Raw genomic sequence first — 23,915 nt, 5'->3', positions numbered from 1 at the left:
CTGGTTAACTTGCCATTTCAGTTATCTTACATGTTGAAAAGCTTACACGTACCGTATAAAGTACTTTTGATAAAATCTACGCCCAGCCAAGGCAGGCATTCACGTCTTATATTCGTTTTCCATAAAAACGTAATAGTAGTGGTTAATAGGATATTGATTCTCGATCAAGGTCATTAGCTGCAAAACGCCTAAAAAAGGAGCCAGAAAGCAATTATCCACTCACTGTCTTGAGGATGATATATTTATAGGTGACAGCTGTATTGCCTCCTAGCGGAAAACCTATCTGCTTTTTTTGCACCTCTGCGCCAAGGATTCATTAGCTCGGCATAGCATTGAATACAGCAGCATGAAACGAGCTTGCGCAGTGTTTTCCAGCATCGGGTGTGCGTGTGTGCCAAAAATTAATTACATGCAGTAGCCTAAAGAAGTCATTAGCACAAGTGTATACAGCGATCTATGAAATTTAGAAAGAACGCTCCCGCCCTCCTCCCCCAATTGAATGTCTGGCTTTATTGACACCCAACTCACCTGTCCTTGTGCACTTGATAAAAGGTACGTACATATAATGCAGCCAGCTGGAATACGTCAGAAAAAGACATTTTGTCAAGACAAACAGCTGCGACCAAAAAAAAATGCATTAGGCAAGGCGTAGACAATTCTTCATCTGCTCCTTCCAACTTTAAGCTAACACTGCACAAGGTCCTTATCCGGTCTAAATTAGAGTGCGCGTCGTCCGTTTCCGATGCCACGCAGTAACGTCACTTTAATTAACACTCGCGAAGCAGTGCAGAACTGAGCTGCCCACTTCATGCTTTCTAATTTCAGCCGTGCTGGCAGTGTTTATTCACTGAAGGCTAATCTTAATTAGTCTGTCCTGTCATCGCACCGAAAAGTACCACGCTTATTTCAGTTGCACAGTCTTTATCCCGAATACAACTTTGAAAGATTAAACTTACGCTTGAACAGATTAATCATGCCTTCGAATTGGCTGCTACCACATGTATAAATAAAGCCTTTTTTTTTTAGTTATTTCATTCCCCACGCGAGCAGTGAATGGAACCAGCTCCCCTTTTTGCGTTGATTCCATCACTGACGCCTTCATCCTCCAAGTTCCTGCTACTGATGCTTGTAACCCTATACTCCTCTGTGTAACGAATTCAGGCCCTGGGAGTATGAAGATAAACAAGTTGATGCATTTATTTATAATCACCAAAGATGGCAGTGATAATTTTTACCCTCCATGATAGCTTATAGACTATTTTACATACCATCCCGGTGACCCTACGTATTTACAAGGGTGGATACAATAACCATTCCACCGATCCTTATTAGACTTTATGAACGAAATCAACTTGTTTGTTTACGTATATGACGTGACTCTTGTGATATCATGTAAACATTGTAATAGGAGTAAACATAGCGCGCGCTAGAAGAAGAGAAAAACAAGGGACGGCGCGTGGCACGGTATCTTGGCCTTCTTTCGCTGGAATAAACGGCAGCGTTGGGACTCGCTGCTCTATCTGTTCAGGCGTATTGTCCTTAAAACCCGGTTCATTTCAGAACGAAGTCTTCGGATTTTACAAATATGTTATGCCTGGGTAGTCTCTCGAATAAAAAAAAAAAAGAACACACACGGCCGTCGCTACCATCGGCTGTTATAACTGTATGTCGGCACGTGAATTAATAAGGCCATGACACGTCGAGTGCACCAACCCAACCGTTTTCATGAGTATGCGTGTACCGTAGCGCTGTTAGTCTAGTTGTTAAGCATACAAAACGGCGAGGCTACAACTCAGTGTGGCGGCACTTAAACCCATCCGTAAAATAGTCTATGGTAGGTAACGTGTTGTTCTGCTAAGCTCGAAGCCGCGGGTTCGATTCCAGGCCACGGCGGTCGCATTTCGACGGGGGCAAAAGCAAGAAGAGGCGTGTACTCGATCAGATTCGGGTGCCAGTTAAGGAACCCCGGGTGATCAAAATAAAAGCGGAGCCTCCCGCTACGACGTGTTTCATCATCGCATCGTAATTTTGGCACGTAAAACCCCATAACTACCTCATTATTTCTCAGCGCTCGTCGTCTTCGCTACAATACAATAAAGTCACCCGGTCCCCAGTGCAGTCGCCTAAGACTGCTCGAAGGCGAAATTCATCTTCTTCTTCTTTCCCTCATTTCTCCTCGGTCGATTGTATTGATCCATCCTCTTCCCCCAAAAGCTTTCTCCACCTAATGTGGTTTTGCAACTGCCTCCGAGATTGGCTTACGTTTGACGAAGCGACTATGTCGTGTGACGTCACAAATTTTGGCGACATGTGACGCCATGACGACCTCATATGAGGGCGTCATCGCATGGTGATGATTTTTACAGCGAAAGCTGTTATTAGATCACAACAAGGGCCGTTTTTGGCGCCGTAGTTGTCCGCCGCTGCCGCCGCCGCCGGTGTCCGTAACCACTATCGCTCGAAACAAGAAAAACAAACGAAATAAGAAAAATTTTTCAGGATGGAACGAGGTTCGAACTTGGGCCCTCTGCGTGGGAGCTCAGTATCCTACCTCAGAGCCATGCCGGTGCTTGAAAGTGCTTCATGTCAGGGAGGAACCACATTAACAGATGTAATGTAGCGTGGTAGAAGAGTAAAATAACAACCAAGTGTCACACAACGCCAATTCTGTAACCAGGCGTCACACAATGCGAAATGCGCAACGAGTGAGTTGCTGAATGCTTCCAACCCATTACAAAGGGCTCTGCCACAATTCTTCATGGTTATTAGCCACAGCATCAACAAAGTGCTCATAATACCTTACAGGTGTTTAGCAGGTAGCACGGTTCTGCGTAGAATGACAAAAAAATTGCATAGTGGCTGCTTCCTTACTTCACAAAACTTATGATTTATAACTTAGTGGGTTCCTCGTAAGTGCACTTCTATTGGTTGCCAAGGAAGGCCATAAGGCTTCATGATCCATTTGCTCAGGGTCTCAATAAGGTTAACTCCCCTCTCTATCTCTTTCTCACGTTAGCTTATATTATAAAGCGTGGTGGGAGAGTGAAATAACGACCGGGCGTCACACAATGCGAATTACGTAACTAGTGGGTCATTTAAAGTTTCCAACACATTACAAAAGGCTCAGTCATAATTCTTCATCGTCATCAGCCGTCGCATCAAGAAACTGTACATAATGCCTTACAGATAGTACCTCGCTTCCCCGCAGAATGACGAGTAATGTCGTGGTGGGTGCTTCCCAACTTCACAAAAATTATGATTTGTGGCGTGTGGGTACGTTGCTAATGTACTTGTATTAGCAGCCACAAGAGAGTTTATAGCGGGCTCTAGAAATGCCGCTCTTCGAGCTTTCGCTGTGTCTGTGCTGCGCTTTCCGCGCAGGCCTGGCGTTTTTTTGCATAACTTCGTATTGCCGACGCCGACGGTCAGTTTTCGTGTTCGATGAGGCACCTGAGGCTTTCGCCTGAATAAATATAATATTTTCCGCTGGGTTTTAAAGAAACCGCGGCTGCAGAGAACACATTGACTTGCTTTTAACAAACTTAAGAGTATGTTGTCGTGCGAGGAGGAATGGGAAAGAACATCAAAACTAGCTTCGCCCTTGTCATCGGTGAGAACGGTCCCGTCTAACGGAAGCTCCGGGATGACGTAAGCTCTGCGTGAAGCGAAGCAGCTCAGCGTCTGTGCAGGCGGTGTGGTATGGGCGAAAGTGGAAGAGGAGAGAGTGGAGAGAGGAGGTTGTATTCCCGAAATAGCGCGTTTGTCCGTCTGTCGGCGCGTGTCACCAAAAGAAAAAAAAACGTGAGAAGTTCAAGGGGGAAGCACCAGGGGCAGCTTGCCTGCGGGTGTACCGCCTGCATGCCCCCGTGTGCCTGAACAAACTTCAGTGGTATAAAAGTTGACTCGGCAGGCAATTTTCTCGGCAGGGCAAAGCGTAGGCGCACGCGCGATTGGCTCTTGCAGCGTATGCTATTGCATCACCTACTATCTATGCCCCTCTATCTATCTTTTCTCTTCTTTTTATAGGATTTCTGGTCAGCGCTGTCAGCCGGGCAGAGGGAGATGGGCTCCAGTGCGGAACACCGTACTGAACTGCAAACGCGAAGGCTTATACCACGTGATCTTTACCTTCTTTTTCTTATTATGCTTGTATTGTTCCATTCTTTACGTAAATTTTATGCTCGAGAGAGAGAGAGAGAGAGAGAGGGAGAGTGTGTGTGTGTGTGTGTGTGTGTGTCTGTCTGTGTGTGTGTGTGTGTGTGTGTGTGTGTGTGTGTGTGTGTGTGTGTGTGTGTGTGTGTGTGTGTGTGTGTGCGCGCGCGCGCTTCAGCAGAGTTTACCTGGAAAAAACGAAACTGTATTGTCGTTATTATTTTTTAGTGGAAAGACAGTTATAGATTTGTCACCTCTATTGTAGTCAGACGTTTACGTTTTCCGCTTCTGTAGTAGTAAAGATAATCACGTTTAAATACATCCCTTATCTCATAATTGTCATTCGCGCTCCTTGCTGATGGTCACATTCGAAAGCGAGGGCGACAACCTTATATACACCAATTTCACAAGGAGGCTCCCATTTTTAAAGCACTCCACCGCCGCAGCGCCGTCTATCGTCTGCGACGTTTCGCCGCCCTTCCGGTGTGTGGGGTTCCGCGGCGGTGTATGCAGCGTATGCGCTCGGTTCACAAGGTATTGCTGTTCTTCGCGGTACACGGGCAAAACAGGGCAACGCTTTTCGAGTGTAAAGGCGCTGATAAATAATCGCTAAGCTTTCAGCTTCAAAATGGCTGAAACAGCAAGCAGCGGCGGCCCACGAGACGTTCCCGCAGCAGCGCCGACGATGAGAATAATGCCAATGCAGTTCATAAGCAACATGTGTAAATTGGTAATTGTTTTGTATGCTTTGTTATAGCTGGCCGGGTGAGGTTCTTGGAATAATCACTATAAAAGAGCGTTAACATTTAGGACAACTGTCGAAGTATAATCGGAGAAACGTAAATGGAGACGAGCGAAGACGTAGGCCATTGTCCGGCTGCGCGCTAGGTGCGCGCATTAGTGTTTAAGATGGCTCCCGGGTTTCCGTGCCGTGATTATTCAAGTTCAACGTAACTCTAATCCCTAACAGACCATTTTGGTTCCGCTTGGCACGTTGCAATACAATGTTCACGGAACGACAGGAGCACAAACACCGATGCCTGTGTTTATTCGTGTCGCCGTCGTAGCTTGTGGCCTCTGATCCTTGCACAGGACAAGGAACAGAAGTACGAGGTGTGAGCTCAAAATTCGGCGAAGAAACAACACCGATGATAAAATAAAAATAAGCATGTTGCACATCTGGAAGCGTGGCATGGCGTAAGTTCACTTCGGCGCGAGCCGCCGCCACTAGCGATACGCCGAAAGGGCGCTCGTTTTTGGTAACATTATTGCCAATTTGTTTTCTGGCGAGTATTTCAGAAGCATTACGACGAGCGCACGTGTCCAGGTAACGACCTGGCTTTAACGAACGTGGGCCGATTATTCACGACACCCAGGCTGCCGCGCGAAAAAAAAGTGCGGTTGTCATAACGCTACCCCAGTTATCGTCACAAAATTGACAAGTCGAGAAAGAACGTGCTCTCGACGAAACGTTAGAAACGCTTACCTACGCCAAAGAACACATGTCGTGCGGGCCTTTCTGTCATGTAGATTGAAAAGTGCTCATTCAATAATCTCGAAATTGCACGCACTAAGATGGAACATTTTCTAGCCACAGGCATTGTAAATCATGTCCTGTAGCATAGAAATCAGAGAGGTTCATGAGAACAACTCTTGGCCAAACATTTTGTGTATTAATCGTCCGCCTTGACATTGGTTCTCTTTGGTGCAGATGATAAAGTGTACCAGCACCCAAGCACAATCACAAGCTGGTGTGGTGACTTGTAGTAATGGCCATAAGTGCAGACACCACATATAATATACTATTTGCGGGAGAAGAAGGCGTGAGACCTGAGAGACGCGAAGTCATTTAAAAGGATTGTGCACTTCGCATGCCTTGGCTGCCAGTCTATCAGGCTTCCGTAGCTGTTGCCGCAGCCAAACACAGCGCAGTGGTAGCTTGTCGACCTGTTCTCGTCCGACATTTCGATTTGCGGCAGCACAATTTTTTCAGCGCGTCGAAAAATGGAAACACGCTGACCTTTCATGCACCACGCAGTGCAAAACTCGGGAATCCGCACACACCAGCGGCAGCGGTTGGCCGAGGTGGAGAGAGAGAAAGCGGTGAAAATACACCGGTTCGAGGCTACGCTCCTCCTCTCCGTGAAAATGGTCTATAGTACTCGACGTCATCTACAAATGACTGTTTTTCAATGTTAAAATTACGAACTCTGAAGACTGGAGGCAGTTTCTGTTCAACAACGCACAGATTTATTTTATCAGCTGAAGAATGTGGATTGATAACAAGGTAAGTTGTGAATCAATAAAACTTGCTGCTGGGCTAGTTGGTTCGTACTTGCAAGGAAAAAGTGGTTGCGCGCAAACTTTAGACAAGGACGCAGAAGACACGGACGAGCGCGAACTTTCCACTAGCTTTTTCTTTTCCGTCGTCGCAGTCCATATACAAGCTAAATTATTTTATTATTTATTTATTCAATACTGCGTACTCGTAGTCCACGCAGGGTGGTTAATACAAATACAAAAGAAGTAGTAATGACACAACAACGATAAAGGATGAAGAACGTTATTTTGCAGTTTGATCACATGTATCGGTAAGGCAGTTCCATTCAAAAATGGTTCTCGGGAAATATGAAAACTTAAAGAGGTCAGTGCGAGCAAAATATGGGGTTAAGGCGTTTGGGTGCTGGTGTCGGGTGGGCCTGCTAGTTAGGGGCGTCAAGTACGGGGATGGATCTAGAGCAAGTTTTTTGTTCCAAAGTTGATAAAGAAATTCTAGTCTAGCTTTTTGCCTTCGTGCTTCTAATAAGAAAATGTCATTGGCTTGCATTAAATCTGAGGGTGAGTCCAACGGGGAAAATTTGGGCACAGTGAGCCATAAGGCAGTAAAAAGTAGACATGTAGGTGAGTGCGTGGGGGAGGGGGAGGGTTGTGTGTGTGCGAGAGAGGGAGGTCGCCAATTTGATTCTCAACGCTCCAGTTATCGAAAGCTGACGACTAGTCTAAACAGCATTCATCTTGTGCTGTTGACCTTCGCGAAGCTATACTGCTGGCTATGAAGAAAGTTGTGTACGGTGGAGGGCTCCGGGTTAACTTCAGCCGCGTGGGGTGCTCGACTGTCCCACCTGTACGTAGTATCAAACACGCGCCGATTAAACATTCAACTAAAGTTCCAAATGTAACACTGCACGCTGTTATTAACAGGTATACATGTGGTTGACTTACTGGCATGTTTGCTTCGAGTAAGCGTGTCCATCTTTGTAGTCCGTCCTCCGGAGTCTCTCGTTAGTGGCGTTCACCTTCTCCCGGATGGTCTCCATGTCGCACTCGTCCGCTGCAAGACCACGCAAAGCCGCGTTACCAGTACAAGCTGCGGCTACCGGTTTTTCAGTAACATGCTGGTCGATGATGCATAACAGTCCCGTCGGGTATTACGGGTTAGAGGAAGAAGGCACATTCACACAACTTAAACGCAATTTCCTTATATACGTAACGATTTGTTCATATCGGCGTAACAAATTACTGCCGTGGAATCACGGATAAGCGTCGCATATATGACTTTCGTCCCCATTCCGTGCTTACATTACGCAAGAAGTGACCATCTTTCTTTCTTAGACACAACTAATGAAAACAATGGACATTTAAGCTAAGAAAAGCATAGGGGACATTAATTGGTGTCTCTAACTGTAGTGCAGTAATTATTGTGTAAATCGAAAGCAAATAAAGTGGACGCAAAGCCACTCTTTCCGTCGGTGGGATCCGAACCCACAATTTTCGATAATGCATGCTGCCCTCCGTCGTAGCTCAGTTGGTAGAGCATCGGACGCGTATTTCGAAGTTAACGACTACAGACAACTGATGTGCTTTCCTTGGCTTAAATGTCTCTTGGTGTAATTAGTTGTGTCGAACACGGAAAGGAGCGCTTCAAACGATTTCCCCGTCTTTCTTTCTTTGTCATTTGCGAGAGTGTGTAAGCACCCCATAGTAACAGCGCCTGACGTGCCATAAGCAGAATTTGGCAGCGGCCTCACTATTCTCCTCCGTGAAAAGCCGCAAGCTTTAGTGCAAGAAAAAGCAGAGAAAGAAAATCGTAAACTCAGTACTGCTAACTAGGTACGCGTTCCACTTCAAAGCCCGTCGTTCTAACCCAGCATTATTAGTAGTTACTCAGGTTTTACAGGTCGCATTTACGCCGTTAACCACTCCTGTCTGGTTCTGATATCCGCGCGAATGTGCTGTGACAGGAACAATGGCGTTAACGTATTGGCGCTACATGTGGGACGCTCACAGTGAACGGAAACAGACCACTTGGCGCGCACTTCACAATAACGTGTCGTCGCAAACACTTGTTGAACGACGTGAAACATGACGGAAACAATTATTCGGGAAGAAGTGCGACGACGTTAACTTCCTTTTTCTCGTTGCTAATTGACGTAAATAGAAATCAATTCATGTGGAGTAGCGCGACAATACACAGCACTGTGCATGTCTCCTTATCCTCTGTCCCTGTCGTGTTGCGTTACGCCGTATCAATTATGATTCCTAACCAACTAGCCAGGATAGGCCCCTTAGTAAACAGGAAAGTGGCGCTCTCTAGACGTTGCTTACAAAAAAAAAAAACGGCTCATTAACCGGAGAGCAGCACAGTGCCTTTCGCCGCTAATCAGTGCCAATCCCGATCGTTTCTTTCTCTTCGTACTTTTTTTTCTTGTTTCAGATTGTTTCTGTACAAGTTACGTTACCGGCTTTATTGCAGGACACATTGCTCATTCCGATATCCGAAAACCAGATGAACGACTTAACCACAACGAATTCTTTCTCAGCGATTCGTTGTACTTTCTCAAACAAAAGCTCAGCACAAAAACACGCAGACTTAGAGAAAACTTACAGCGAACAACGAAAAATTACCCATCAGATGTCAGTAAATTTGCAAAAAGTAATGAAAACCACACATCATGCATATATATTTCTCTACCAACTCATTGAATCTATATGTTAAAACACACGCAGGCACACAAGCACCCATTTGCCATATCGACCAACAACGAGCACATGGAGCATATCTACTCTGTTGTTTAAGAGAAACAACTGCATTACTATGCTAACGAAAACAGATAACCCGAGGCGTCGTTAGAGCACTCCAAACGCATGCTGGCGAGGATTTTCCGTAGAGCATGCCTCTGGCCTTGCGTGCACATACGTACCCACTCTGATAAAATGTGGAAAGGCCACGGCGTCTGAAATTCAAATGAGCAACGACATGTCAGACCAAGCACGCGCGCCGAATGGTGTCTGCGCCGCTAAAAACTATTTACACGATGATGTGCATGCTGGGCAACACGATCCAGGTCAGCGCGGTTAAGCGCGGTCCATGCTCGTCTCCGTCGCTAAACCTTCCAGTTCACGGTTTTCTATCTCAACCTAGTCGATTGATTTTTCTCAGAATTCAGTCCACATTATCGAGATCATATCTCCTCATCCCGTCGTCTTACATCAGTGTGTAAATTCACCAGAGACCGAGCTCATTGGATTGATGTAACCGTACATCAGCATCCATATTGTGCAAACGCCTCCGTGAATAACCCCACTCAGCCACCCTCCTACTTGATTCAGATCAGAATGTCCTCCGTTTTTGCAAATAAAGCTTTCATTCATTCAATGAGAAAGCGCTCAGAAAAGCGTATGAAACCTAGTAATACGCGCTGGCATTTCTATGATTCATCTTGAACATTCATGTCAACTTTTTTCTATCGAAAAGCACTGTGCTGATGCTTTTTATCTATAAAACAACAGCACAAAAGACAGAGCTCCAGAAAAAATTACGCCATCTCCCGCTAAAGGGAACCATGAGGCGATGCGAAGCCGGAGCACTTGCACGATCGCGTTCCGTTGGCGTTCGTTGGGCATGCTACCTAGAGTCATTGTATATGCTACCTTTAGGTAGCAGAGTTGCGCATAGGTCCGGCTAGCAACCACAGCTATGCGGTGAAGTCGCACTTCGTTTTTGCAGGCGACATGCCTACCGCGACGCCGATTAACCTGTCTGGCGTGTCGAAGACCGGCAATAAACATTGGCTGTCGATGGCGAGTGTTAATTCAGTTCGCTGCAGCGGCGGCGTCGAGAAATAAAAAAATTGGCCCAAGCGGCAGCTTCTCCGCAATGCATGGTTGCTAGCGGCGTTGGAAGACAGATGCGCAACTCTGCTACCTAAAGGTAGCATATACAGTAACTCTAATGCTACCGACCTCGGGCATGCTACCGACCTCGCGTCGTGGAATGCGAAGAGGAACACTACGCGCGTCGCGTCTTCCCTCTAGCCTGGCCGTTAATTCTCACAGGGCGAGCGGGGAACGCGGTCTACAGGCGCGCGAGAGGGGGGCAGCGTAGAAGAGGAGAAAGAGGGGGAGGGGGCGCGTATGCGCTGACGCTCATCGCGGCGTTGCGCAGGAGAGAATTTCGGCATGTCGAGCCCGCATTTCAGAGGAGTTAACCGAAGCAAGCGCTGGACAACGCGCGCAGCGCTCTACCCGCTTGAAGGAGAGGAGGCTAGAGGAGGAGAGGAGCGCATGCGCCGCGAGAGCAGAAGCGAGAAGGCAGGAGAAGCGCAAGCAGCTGCTGGGAGAGATGTGGAGAGAGTAGCGCGCAGCTGTTGGAGTGAGGGAAGGAGGAGAGTTGCGCATGCGTAGTGTGAGTGCGGACTACCAGACTGCGGGACATACCCCCGAGCAAGAGATGCTTCGCATCTTAAAAATTACACCATCTCCCGCTAAGCGTGTATCCACACGACGGACTTATCCGCGGACATCTCGTCCGCGGACGATCGTTCCGCCGCCCGTCCGGCTGGAAAGCACATCCAGACGACGGACGAAGCGATTAGACGGACGCGCCGCAGCAAAAAAACATGGCGGCACTGTCTGAAGCGAGAGCTGCCCGCTTCGAATCTTTAAGCTTTTCGCCGCGCATTGCACGGCCTGTTAGTCCTAAACTGACGATTGTGTCGGCTTTAGGTTTGTGTCCTCAAGCTTCGCCGGCAACGTATTCATGACAATTTGGTACTGTTTCCGAGCGCCGTACTCGTTTTCTGAGAGCTGTAGGCTTAGCGAGTGCCTCTATTAACAGAACATGAGCTCGGTGATCTGCGGTAGCGCGAGTGCTACCAAATCCCAGAGGTCATAATAATGTGCGAATGCTTGCTTGTTCCTTTTTTCTCTAGATGGCGCGAGCAGTCTGAAAGTCGAAAACGCATTCATCGCTAGCAAAATTATTGAAGGTTTTTATGTTTCCGTCTACGGCGCAGAGTTTCTTTTAAGTTGAAGATGGAGTTCCATACGAGAAAAAGAAAAAGCAGCGCTTGTTGCCAGACCGATAATGGCACCTTCGGCTAAATCTGTTGTGTGAATCCGCGCGAATCCGAATGCGAAAAAGAGCTTGGCATTTTCCGTCCGCGACGTCCGCGGACGCGCCACGGATGGCACAAATCCGTGACGCGGGGTCACGTGATGCGCCGTCCGCCGCGGAAAAGACGGATTCGGTCCGTCGTGTGGATACACCCTAAAGGGGACCATGAGGCGATGCGAAGCCGGATCACTTGCACGATCGCGTTCCGTTGGCGTTCGTTGGGCATGCTACCGACCTCGCGTCGTGGAACGCGAAGAGGGACGCTACGCGCGTCGTATCTTCCATCTAGCCTGGCCGTTAATTCTCACAGGGCGAGCGGGGAACGCGGTCGACAGGCGGGCGAGAGGGGGGCAGCGTGGGAGAGGAGAGAGAAGCGGAGGGGACGCGCATGCGCGCGAGCTCATCGCGGCGTTGCGCAGGAGAGAATTTCGGCACGTCTAGCCCGCGTTTCAGAGGAAGAGTGGAAAGGGGGAGGGGAGAGGGAAAGTGGAGAGGGAAAGCGGAGAGAGGAGGGGAGAGGGTGAGTGGAGAGGAGGTGTGTGGAGAGGGTATGCGCATGCGCAGTAAGGGTGGTCACGCCGCACACCACCACCACCACCACCGGATTGAGCTCCGCCTTAAGATACTTCGCATCTAAAAAATGTGCGCAGATCGCACTGAGTCGCGCAAGGCTGGGGCACAGCAGAGTTAGTCGGCACTCGGCTGGTCCTGGCTTGGCTAAGCACAGGTGCATTCACAAGCCGATCCAAGAAGTGTTTACGTAATCGCATTGCAAATCACGAGTATTGGCTAGGTATCGGTCGGGCTCGACTGGGTTTCTGTTTCTTTCTTTCTCTCTCCTTCTCGCTCTTTCTATCTTTTTTTCTATTTCTTCCCCTTCTTTCTCTATCTTTCTTCTATTTCCCTCTTCTTTCTTTCTATCCCTCTCTACTTCTTTCTCTTTCTTTGTTTCTCTCTCTTTCTCACTTTGTTTCACTTTCTGCTTTGATCTGTTTTTCCTACGTATTTCTTGTGTCTGTTTCTATCTCTTTCTCTCTCTGTCTATTTATTTAGGTCTCTTCGATTTGGCTGCACCGGCGGAACCAGTTCAGCGGGTGCAGCACCGTCGTCCTCGTTTTGCTGGTGCCGCGCGCGCCCGCTGCACCGGTTCCCTCGTTTTGTTAAGGTGCAAGCGTAGTTCTGCACGAGTTCTCTGCCGGCCTGCACTCGCTCAAAAGGAGGTGCAAAGAAGTGCTGCATGGCGCCCTTCCTCCTCCCAAGCTTGGAGCAGACGACGCTGCGTGTTGTTGTTCAGGGCGTACGTGCAAAAGCAAGTTAAACTGCTGACTCCGACGGGTAATCTTAGCCACATCTTTTCGGCAGCTATTAAGGCGGGTCTTTTTACATGTCTCGTGAGCAGAAAAATTCACCGTACATGACGGCAATATGAATGATACAAAAAAAAAATAATAAAGACGTGGCGCGATTCGCGATGCTGCTCTCTCAGTTCGCCTTTGCGAAATCGTGAAGCTGATGCGATAGGAAGTCTTCTAGAAATACTTTGGAGTTTAAAAATGTATTCATCAGGTGAGCGTGCATATACATGTGTCTTAATGGTTTACAAGAATTGTCACATTCGTTCCCTATAGTCTAGCGTGAAGTGGCGACGCCAGTAAAACCCTTTGAACACAAATTTGCGAGCATACACTTTCCAAGATAACTGAACATTCGCGTCAAGTCGTCTTAGCGTCGGTCAAAGGACCTCAGATACTTTCGTTTTTTATTGTTGTATGGCCTCGCACACGCTTTCATAGAAGGCCGAAACCAGCGCAATTTTCCGCTGAACCAGTAAAACGCCTCTAGATAGTCTGAACAGTCTCTTGAAATTACACTCATGTAACCTGCCGACGACGTTCTCGTACCCGGGAACAGGAGTTACATCTTCACGTACCAACATGCAGGCGACAAAACACATACACCGTCAAACTATGGTCCCTAGTCAAACTCCTCCTCGGAGTCGCTGTGATGCAGGGGCGTAGCCAAGGGGGGGGGGGGGGTTCAAACCCTCCCCCCCCCCCGAAATTTTTCAGTTTTGCTTGCGTATATATACACGCACACATACAAACGCACGCACGAACATACATTAGGTATGGTTGAACCCCCCCTCCCCCCCGAAAAAAATTTCTGGCTACGCCCCTGCTGTGAGGATCGCCATTGTCCGAACCGTCCTCGCTGCAGAGTCAAGCAGTTCCATACGGCAGCTACGAAGAGTGCCACCGCGGCAGTGTTTTGGTAAACAACACCAGCGATACACGCCGCCTTTCTTTCAGGAGCCACGGAAGTGGCTATTTCGCGCAAAGAAAACACAAGGGGAGGGATAAGGGGAGCGCATCTTCTTTCAGAAGCCACTTCCGTGGCTTCTGAAAGAAGATGAACCGACTAGCCCAACAACGTGTGCTTCTGAATACACGCCGCGTCGGCTGTTCGACCAACACGGCCTGCTCTTGCATCTTCGGTGGTAGCCGCCGCGTGGTAGTGTCGCCAGTGTCGCGGCTGCACCGGCTGCACCTGCACTTGCTGAACCGGCGCAGCACCGCTTCGCACCGCCACGGCACTTTCCAGAACTAGTGCAGGCAGTGCAAGCCAAATCGAAGAGACCTTATTTGTCTTCCTATCTTTCTCTCTTCCCTTTCTCTCTCTCTCTCTCTCTCCAATTCTCTCTTTCTCTTTCTTTCTGTCCCTTGCTCTTTTTTTTCTCTCTCTCTGTATTTGTTCTCTCGCCCATCCGAGTTATTGCATCCAATGCCGGACAAATCGGCGCAGCGGGAGAGGGCCCGCCGGGTGCACGTGTTCGGAGAGCGAAGCAGAAGGTAAAGACGACGAAGAGAGAGCGCGCGCCGGCATGATGATGATCATTGGCGTGAAACATTCCCACAACACTGGTTGGTGGACGCGATGACGATTGTAGTGCCGGTAAAAATTAAAACCGAAAGCACATGTGATTTCTATAGGATTACTTTATTTTCGCTGCACCCCTATTGTAATGAATGTAACAGTCGTTTTCAGCGCGATAGCGGTTAACTGAAGCCTTATTATACAATTACCGAACACTTGTTTTGCTGTAATCGCAGTCTATGCGTTGATTTTAGCACTTCTGCCGCAATCTAAGACAAGTCGATTCATCAAAAAGAGACACTGAATGCACGCCTTCACAGCGCAGCACATGTGAGACATCCTAACATCAATACAGCGGCACAGTACGACCAGCGCGGAGAGCCGGATAGCATAGCGCATGAGATGAAGCAGTCAAAATTGAAGACGGCGCCGCAAGCAGCGCCACCGGGCGCCTTTTTAGATGCGTGAGAAAAAAAAAGCAAATAATTACTCTCTGACGCAATCGAACGGTGCCTCATGTGCGTAAAATACAATTTCAAGTTATACATGTTTGTTTTTAAGCAAACTGAGTCTATACCTGCGAGGATTTCTTGTCATACCAGTAGATTGAACCACAGCGCCGTTGGGTGAGCGGTCATTCTTTCACAATTTTCAACGTAAAATTAAAAATATAATTCCTTTTTTATAGGGCAAAAGCATGCTCGTTGCCGCCGATGTGACGAACGATCTTCTCATTTTCACCACAATCAGAAAAAAAGTCAGTTTCGCCGCAACGGCGAAGCAATGAATGCGACAGCAATAAATTGGAATGTAACGCGAAGAACGGAAAGCAGCTCGAAATTGCCAGCGCGTCGCTGAGCCCAAAGGACGCACGAAGAAAACGCACACAGGACGAGCGCGAACTAATGCGTCACAGCTCGACACTTGAAGTGCACTGCTCAAACATAAAGCAGGACGCGCGAAACGGACGAACAGGTACACACAGGACGAGCGCGAACTAATTGTCACAGTTGTTACTTATTTCTGTTTGAACAGCGCGCTCCTTTCGCAAACGCGGCCGCTGCAGCGAGCGAAGTGACCTTCGTACGCTCTGTGACTTCAGCGTGGACATCGCGGGGAAAACACAAGACATACAACCCCCCGCTCCCCCCCACCGGCCGCCCCCTTCTTTCCTCGAGATAAGCGCACGAAGGTGACCCCGCCCTGTAAGGCGAAGAGCAACGGCGTTCGCAGAAGCAGGGCGACAATCTTTAAAGCTATCTATGTGGTGACTAAAAAAACATGCTGAAGTAAATGGTGTATATAAATAGCTTGCCGTTAGCAGGCTGAAAGACGGTACTGTTCGTGGCCTAACCGTCTAACGCCGCGCGCAGCGAAGCGAGAGGTCGCCCGTTCGATTCCGCGTGTAGGAAAGTATTTTTGAATTATTTTCGTTGTCGCTTTATATATATATATATATATATATATATATATATATATATACATACACGGTGCATGACGGCGGCGACGGCAAAAATCAGCCGAGACTGTCCATATAATTGCTATCGCAATAAAACTTTTGCGAGCGGTAAACAGTCCCTAAACTATAACGAGGCGTGAGAAACTATTTCACCTGACTGCAAGAAGTAGCGCAGCAGTGGCCGCCCCTGAGTTATATGCTCTCCAGACAAAAAAAAAGGTTGATATTGCGGTTTTCTTGCGCACAGTTCGAAAGAAACAGATAAGTATCAAACACTACGCGCAAAATTAAGGCGATGTGCGGGCACAAGTGAGATGACTTGCAGCTTTTCACGAGAACATACAGCCGCGGAGCGCCGTCATTGAAATTTCGTCGCTCACATGTGACGGGTAGTTCCGGTCTGACGTAGCAGAACGGCCGCGCTTCGTGCGCGCCTTCCCAATATTTAGGTGGTGTTGGCCTTGCACGATCTGTTTCGATTTCACCCATGAAACTGAATGACGAATATCTCTAACTACTTGCAACTTTTGTAATTTCTAAAAGATAGGTACACCACAAATTGGCACGCACTACAACTTTGTAATATAAACACCTGCCCTCAAATCATTAATTCTAAAGTTAACTAACGATTTTTTGTTAATTAGTCGCAACACTGTCATTTTACATGCGGAAAAGTATTTCGTCCTCGACGTGGAGTTTTGTGTACAAAAATGGAGGAGCCTTACTGTCATAGTATTTTTATAAAAAATCTGTATTGTCTAAAAAAAACACCCTGTATAATTGATTGCTGTGTAGAGGTCAAACCTTGCCTCAGTTGATGGTTTCCCAGTGTGCAGCCGACAGTGACCACTGTCGAAAGTGGGGGGTGGGGGCTCCGCCCTCCTAACTTTTCTCAGTGGGGGAGGGGGGGGGGGGCTAGGCCCCCTTCCCCCTCGCCCCCCCCCCCCCTCCCGGTAGATACGCCTCGTATATATGATACAGGCGTCATGCCGGGTTAACGTCAGTTGTGGTACCAGCGTTGGCTCCACTTTTATAGAAGTGTAATAAACATAACATTTGTATTGCTATGACTCATCAAGCTATATTCAAGCGTTGCTCGACCCCAGTGGAATAAGCTAACGTTACGTATGATATTCACATCATAGCACCGTAAAGTGAACTTCATTTTGATAATAGTGACGTCAGTTCTCTAGACTGAGTGCGTACGTTACGTCATACCATAAGTTACCCCTTAAACGGCAGCGTTGTCGACGTGCCTGGTAAAGCCACGATGTGCTCATACCTCGTAACAGTTGGCTTCAAGACAAAAAATGCAGCATATAGACAACTACTCGCTGATTGCTTCGCATGAAACCGATTACCACAAGGCGCGGGATCTGCCGATTTTTTATCATTGTTTTTATCACTTTATTGTCCCGTGTTTCCTTTTGTTTATAGACTGTACAAGTGTATACATTGCGTGGCTTGGACGAATAAACCTTTGTTGTAAGTCAGCCCTGTTGATTGTCTCCTCCCACCTTTTCCTGGTGCTCTGTCTGTCTTGTTTTCTAGCATATTGTACCAACTCTCTTAAGCATCCACTTTGGCTGCTTTTAGCTATACATTACAGGAGAGGCGCGTCACCGATGTCCTAATGGCATTTAAGCAGCAAATAGGGCCAAGAGAAACGACGGACAAGAGAAAAAGGCGACCACAAAGTGCATGAGTGTTAGGGCTGCACCCCATGGTCTGCGCAATACCGTATCTACAGTTCCATGTAAATAAACTTTACTATGTCATACATCATAGCCTGTTATGTAAATAGCGAATCTTTGTATGAATTGTAGCTACTACTCTCAACAAACAGCTTAGTCGAGGACAAAGACAAAAAGCACGTATTCTTAATAGAAACAAAAAGAGCAGGGTAAAATTTGTACGATTACATGCGCTTCAAACACTGCAAGTTGCAACAGCGCCGTTCTAAGAACCAGTATCCTAAATCCGCGCCGCAGTCCTGCTCAACACGCATGGTGCTTCTAAGTGAATGTCGACGTAGACCTCGTAAGAGCGTTCAGCACACTTTCAGAACGATGCAACGCGACACGAAGACAACCTTCGATGTCAGCACACTTCCCGTCCTCAGTGTTGCGAGCTGTTTTGATAAATATGACTTTCATCGGCAGAATTGATTATGCTCTCTCGCCAAAGAAATGAGAAACACGAACACGCATGCACTGAGCGTTTAAGGTGGTTCAGGCCGTTGACCCGGGCTAGCTGTATATAATGATTTGTATGCATCAAAAGGTTTTAAAGTACGAGCCTGGTGTCACGTCTCGCTGCAGCCTTTCACATAAAATGCTCATATCAACGTTGTCCTGCATGTCGCAGTTGAAACAATGCAAAAACACGGGACAGGACAAGAATATGTACGGACGTGAAAGGAATGATATGAAATTGTTTGTTCTGTTTTGTGGACATACTATTTTTTTTTTCAACGTAGAAATGGAGCAGGACAGCATGAAATGAAATCTTGGCTGAGATTACATATGCCGCAGGCTCAGTCGCGCACGCGTGCATGAAATCGGAAAATTCATGCGGCCAACTCTGCAGTCTGCACCAGGTCCGCTATAACAAAAACGTAAATAAAATCTGCTGACTTTTATTTATTTATTCATTTATTTATTACAATTAAGTGCGGGAAGAACAATACATAAGTAAAAAGAACAGACGAACGCGTAATCAGAGCTATCGGTACAGAGTCATCATTTTCTGGTTATTCCGAGAACCTTGCGTTCGTGCAGTGCACAAACAGTGGCCGCATATTGAGTATTGGTTGATCGCAATTATAGATTACTGTCATCAACGTGAAACATGCCCCAGATTGACGTACGGCAGATTATACTTCACCATGCACCAAACGAAGCGCATGAATTTACCAACTAAACCTGACATAATTTTCTACCTGAATACTGTATCTTAAGCCTATACTGGCGATTGCCGCCAAAAAAAAAAAAAACAGCCATCCTTGGCCTTGTCGACGCTGCGAGAGAGGTTACTTACATAAGGTTACATTTACAGACTTATTTAAATAAGCTTCATAATATGTGTGTATATATATATATATATATATATATATATATATATATATATATATATATATATATATATATATATATATATATATATAGGGTGTTTTTTAGGCTCTACAGATATTCTAAATAAAAATGCTGACATGAAAGCTCCTGTCGTTTTCGCACGCGAACTCCACGTCGAGGGGGAAATACCTTACCGCAGCTGAAATGACACTGCGGCGACTAATTAACACTCGTTAATTAACTTCTTTAATAATTGACTTGAGGGCAGTTGTTTATATTAGAAAGTTGTAGTGCATGGCAATTTATGGCATATCAATTTTTTTTTTGAAATCGGAAAAGTTGCACGTAGTTCGAGATATTCATCATCGAATTTTAAGGGCAATATCGCCCGGCGCGCACGAAGAGCGACCGCTCTGTTACGCCAGACCTGAACTACCCGTGATAAGGAAGTGACAAAATTTGAATGAAGGCGTGCCACGGCAGTATCTTTTCGTGAAAAACGGCAATTCATCTCACTTGCCCCACCTCGTTGCTTTACCTTTGTGTTTGGTGCTTATCTGTTCCTTTCGAGCTGTGCGCAAGAAAACTGCAGTATGAATTTTTTTTTCCTCTGTGAAGCGTAAAACTCAGGGTGAAACCACTGCGACACTTCTTGTAGACAGGCGAAATAGTTTTTCGCGCCTGTTTAGAGTTTAAAGGGACACTAAAGGCAAATAACAATATATGTCAGAGTGAAAGCTCAATGTATGACAACGTCTAAAACGGCAATATTATGAACAGCAGTGCCCTACTTACCAAGAAATTAAGCTAAATGTATCACACGATGAGCGCCACGAGCGGCACATTTCGGAAATGGTCCCGATGGCGTGAGAGAGTTCGACTACAATTAATCACTCGTAATCAAACTAGCTACAATAGAAAAAGAAGCTTCCGTGCATCAAGAGGCGTAACAAAATGCTGCTTGTTCGTTTCTGTTTGAATCATGGAAAAAAGTACCTCTTTGGTGTTGCCATGGGGAACGGCGCGCGTGGTTCAAATGTTTCGCTCACGTGGTCGCGTCTCAGTGGTATAGTTTCAGTATTGCGTACTGCCGCGTGTGTTTTGCGCGCTCGTGAAAGTCGCTCTGACAGAAAGTTCGACAAAATGACGCATGCATGTGATGTTGCCGTATGCCCGAATGGCGCACGCCGCCAGTGCACGCCGCCGCACAGTTGGGCACGGCAGCAGCGACGTGAGAAACACCGCTGTCAGCCGGTGATTTGAAGTGCGCCAACGCGATGCGGACCACTAAAACGTGATTTTATTTCAAAATGAGCACTTCCTTGGCACAAAAGTAGCACTACGAGGTTTCTGGACCATTATTTCAACAATCGATGTCGACTTAATATTTTCCTTTAGTGTTCCTTTAAGAAAGAAACAGACAAGCACTACACATCGCACACAAATAAACTGTCTACTTGTGTATTTCAGAACGCTTGCCGATATTTGTGAAAAGGTTCTGCTTCGGCGCGCCTTGATTAAATTTCTTCTCTTCCCTGTCACGGGTAGTTCCGGTTTGACGCAACAAAGAGGCCGCGTTTCCTGCCCGCCGGGCGCCGTCAACACCGATATCGCCCCTGAAATTCGATGACCAATATCTCTATTTACGTGCAACTTTCGCGATTTCTGAAAAAACGGGTATGTCATAAATTGGCCCGCGCGACATTTTTCTAACATAAGCAGCTGCCCTCAAATCAATAATTAAAAAATGAAGATTGTTTTGGTAATTATTATTGTTAATGTCAATTTAGCTGCGGAAAAGTATTTCCGCCTCGACGAAGAGTTCATGTGCGAAAGCAACAGGAGCCTGACTGTCATAGAATTTTATTTAAAAAAAATCTCTGTTCAAGGAAAACACCCTGTATATACCGGGTGTTCAAAGCAAGTTTATGGTTTTGTTAAAACTCAGCACTGGGAAGAGCGTGCAAACCACCTTTGCAGATAAGTTATGCATCCAGGGGGACACAGAGTGAGACATTATCGCTGTCAGTCGCACAATTTACTAAGATTGAATAACTAACTTTTTAATGAGTGCAGCAAGCGGACATCTTTGTATTGAAAAGTGTGAGGCAGTCGCGTTTCTACACAGTTGCACTTGGAAGAATTCTTCTAGCGTGTCTGTGTCCCGAGTTATGCTACTGCAAAGTTTAATTGCGCTACGCATGATTACGCATGCAAAACGGTGAGGATCGGCGCAATCAGGGCTGGGCAAAGATACTGTGAAATTGTATCGCGATACGATACAAGATACTCAGGCAAGAAGTATTGGAGATACAGATACAAGATACTGCCGCGAAAATTGTATCCGATACGATACTTGGCAATTGTATCTTAAGATACTTCGATACATTCTCAAATTTCTAATTATAGATCCATATAATGCAGCAGCAAACGCCTATGCACGAAAATGTCTGCTTCAAAATTTCTTAACTGTGACCTATTTTGCTTCACTTGAATAAAATGTCTGTTAGTATCTCAAAAGTTTTGCCCTTCTTGCTCAAAGTGCATTAGTTTCCTTCCAAAATAACTTATTGGGGTTTGTTTTAGCTTCTTCACAGGACAATTCTTTGTACACTTCGCTGACAGCGGTATTTGCTTTTTTGCACAGTTACCGACCAGCTAGCAGGTTGCCATATAATCACAATAACTTCAAAATAGAAGCATTCTCACGACGGCGCAAATAGCGGTGTGGACTTTTACCTTGTTCATAAAAGACAGCTTCCACATTACCGTATATCCAGACAGGTGTACAGCAGCAACAATGCTGGTAGCGACATTTTTTTTTCTTTTTTTTTAGGGGGGGGGGAGACGCATGGTGTATACTAGGGGTTTGAGCCATTTCGCTAGCGGCCCGGCCCCCACACATGACCGCCTTCGTCTCATTTGTTTTCATTTTCTAAATCGGTATGTTCGTGAGCTGCACAGACATGACTGGTCTCAAGCATTCCTTTCGTGAGGAACATGTGGTCACCATATGTGCTAAAACATAACCGTGGAACAAAAACCCTATATTTCAGAATCCGCGTCCAGATATCAGTCATTCTGTACATCGCTATCGATGTTTCTCGAATCCTGATTCCAAAGCTCCTTCAGAAATGACCTATATATGAGATATGGGAAAGGCTTCCTTTCAAACGTCATTCTGCTCCAACTCTCTCCCACCATCTTCACTGTCCCGGCCCTTGCAACAAAATTTAGCGACTGCGGCCCGCTGGCTATAAGCTCAGTTTGAGACCCCTGGTGTATACGTAGATGACGTAAAACTGCATTGAACTGTCATTCTACTTATCTGCTGGCGTAAAGGATCCTTTGTTGATATGCTCACTAACGTGCAATCTTTTTAGCAATTTTTCTTCAACGAAAAAACATGTGCAACACGGAAACGTCTCAGACGTATTGTATAGTTCCATAAAGCGTCGCAGCACACAGAGAGGTGGTTGTGTATCAAACATTCACATTGAATGAGTACAGAAACACAATACAGACAGCGTCCTTAATAGCTATGAGCATGAAGTATTGTCAACTTACCTGTTGAGACAACAGATAATTCAGTGCCTATGGAAAATTGCCTGAAACGGCTTGTTGGGACGTTCATGAGCAAAACAGAGCATTCAGCAAAAGAAAGTTTCTCGAATCCCCTTCCTAACATCTTTAAGATGGCTCCTAATGATTTCCATTATTATAATGCAAGCTCAATTTAGCTATTTTCCTAAGCGGTAAGCAGAATGTTTTCGACTGTTTACGCAAGGTACGCCCACATAATTATATATTTGTTTTCAAAATCGCCTTGGCAACGTGTGAATGTGTAAACAGTAGTGGAAATAAAGTAGACAGAAGAATAAAGCAGAGATCTTATTTTGGGAGCGCGTTGCAAAAGACATACAGTTACCAGACCGGAAAAACAGTGCAGAGATTTAGGTAATGTAAGGGATGTAAAATGACAGCTAAGAAAGCACCTGCGCTAATAATCAAATTATGATTTCACAAATTCTTTGAATAAATTTAGCAAGTTAAGAATACGGTACGCCAAGATAGTTTCTTTTAGGTAAACGCTTGCTCTTTTAGACCTAGCATCAGTACCAGTGGTGCTAACGTTGTTAGATTCTTATTTGCATATAAGTTAATTCACGGCATGCATGTCAAACTTACATCCACGAGATTATTCAAATCGCTGATATGTAAAATCCACGCGGTGCAAAGGAACCCCATTCTTGCACGCATCACATTTCGTTACGGAGCAAGACGCAAGAGAATCTTCTATAACGACACTGTAGCAACATCAGAATTTGCGCGATAGACGCGGCGCAGGACAGAGGCTAAGAGCAAGTGTCGCGGCAGTGGCGCAACTAAAAAGAAAAGAAATCGAGTAAACAAAAGGTACGTGGGCTGGGCGTGTCCGCGCGCGCGCTTGTTTTCCTCATCTTCTGCCCTCACTGGGGTACTGTGGCGGAAAAATAAAATTGCGTCACTGCCCTAAGACTTATTCAGATGGCTTAGTGGCACCAGTACCAGCTTGAGAAGTGGAGCTTGGCCAGCGATTATTGTTTCGCGCGATTGTGTTGCGATAGAAGTATCTTGTATCTTAAGATACACGATACATTATCGAATGTATCGGAAATACAGATACAGATACTCGTCTTTCGAGAAGTATCGCGATACAGACACAAGATACCCATACAGTATCTAAGATAGTATCTAAGATACATGTATCTTCGATACTGCCCAGCACTGGGCGCAATGCTCCTCCCTAATGTGACGAGCAGTCATTGCTTGCTATCGCCAGCCGGTAGCAAAAGGGTAACCGTTATCATCTTTGCCTGTGCCTTCGACCAGTTGTAAGATTAAACGCCGCACGCAACTGCCGCGGTACATCGGGGAGGAGCTTTGCGCCAGTGCTCACTGTCTTGCATGCGTAATCATG

The 23,915-nt window shown here is 46.3% G+C and overlaps 1 protein-coding gene across 4 annotated transcripts in view; it reads right to left on the bottom strand.

Annotated features, from left to right (window-relative positions):
* The window catches only part of LOC119388138 (uncharacterized), a 266,896-nt gene that overhangs the window by 62,688 nt on the left and 180,293 nt on the right, over positions 1 to 23,915 (bottom strand). For 2 of the 4 annotated variants that reach the window (XM_049413829.1, XM_037655785.2), the window contains 2 exons: positions 9,354 to 9,386; positions 7,375 to 7,483 (listed from right to left, as the gene is read on the bottom strand). In XM_049413829.1, the coding sequence (XP_049269786.1) occupies positions 7,375 to 7,483; positions 9,354 to 9,386 (142 nt within the window). The remainder of the gene's footprint in view (positions 1 to 7,374; positions 7,484 to 9,353; positions 9,387 to 23,915) is intronic. The other 2 variants (XM_049413830.1, XM_037655786.2) reach the window with 1 other exon arrangement.

The sequence above is a fragment of the Rhipicephalus sanguineus genome, chromosome 3 (assembly GCF_013339695.2).
Source record: "Rhipicephalus sanguineus isolate Rsan-2018 chromosome 3, BIME_Rsan_1.4, whole genome shotgun sequence".
NCBI classification, from domain to species: Eukaryota; Metazoa; Arthropoda; class Arachnida; order Ixodida; family Ixodidae; genus Rhipicephalus; species Rhipicephalus sanguineus.
This window is presented reverse-complemented; position numbering and strand designations above follow the sequence as displayed.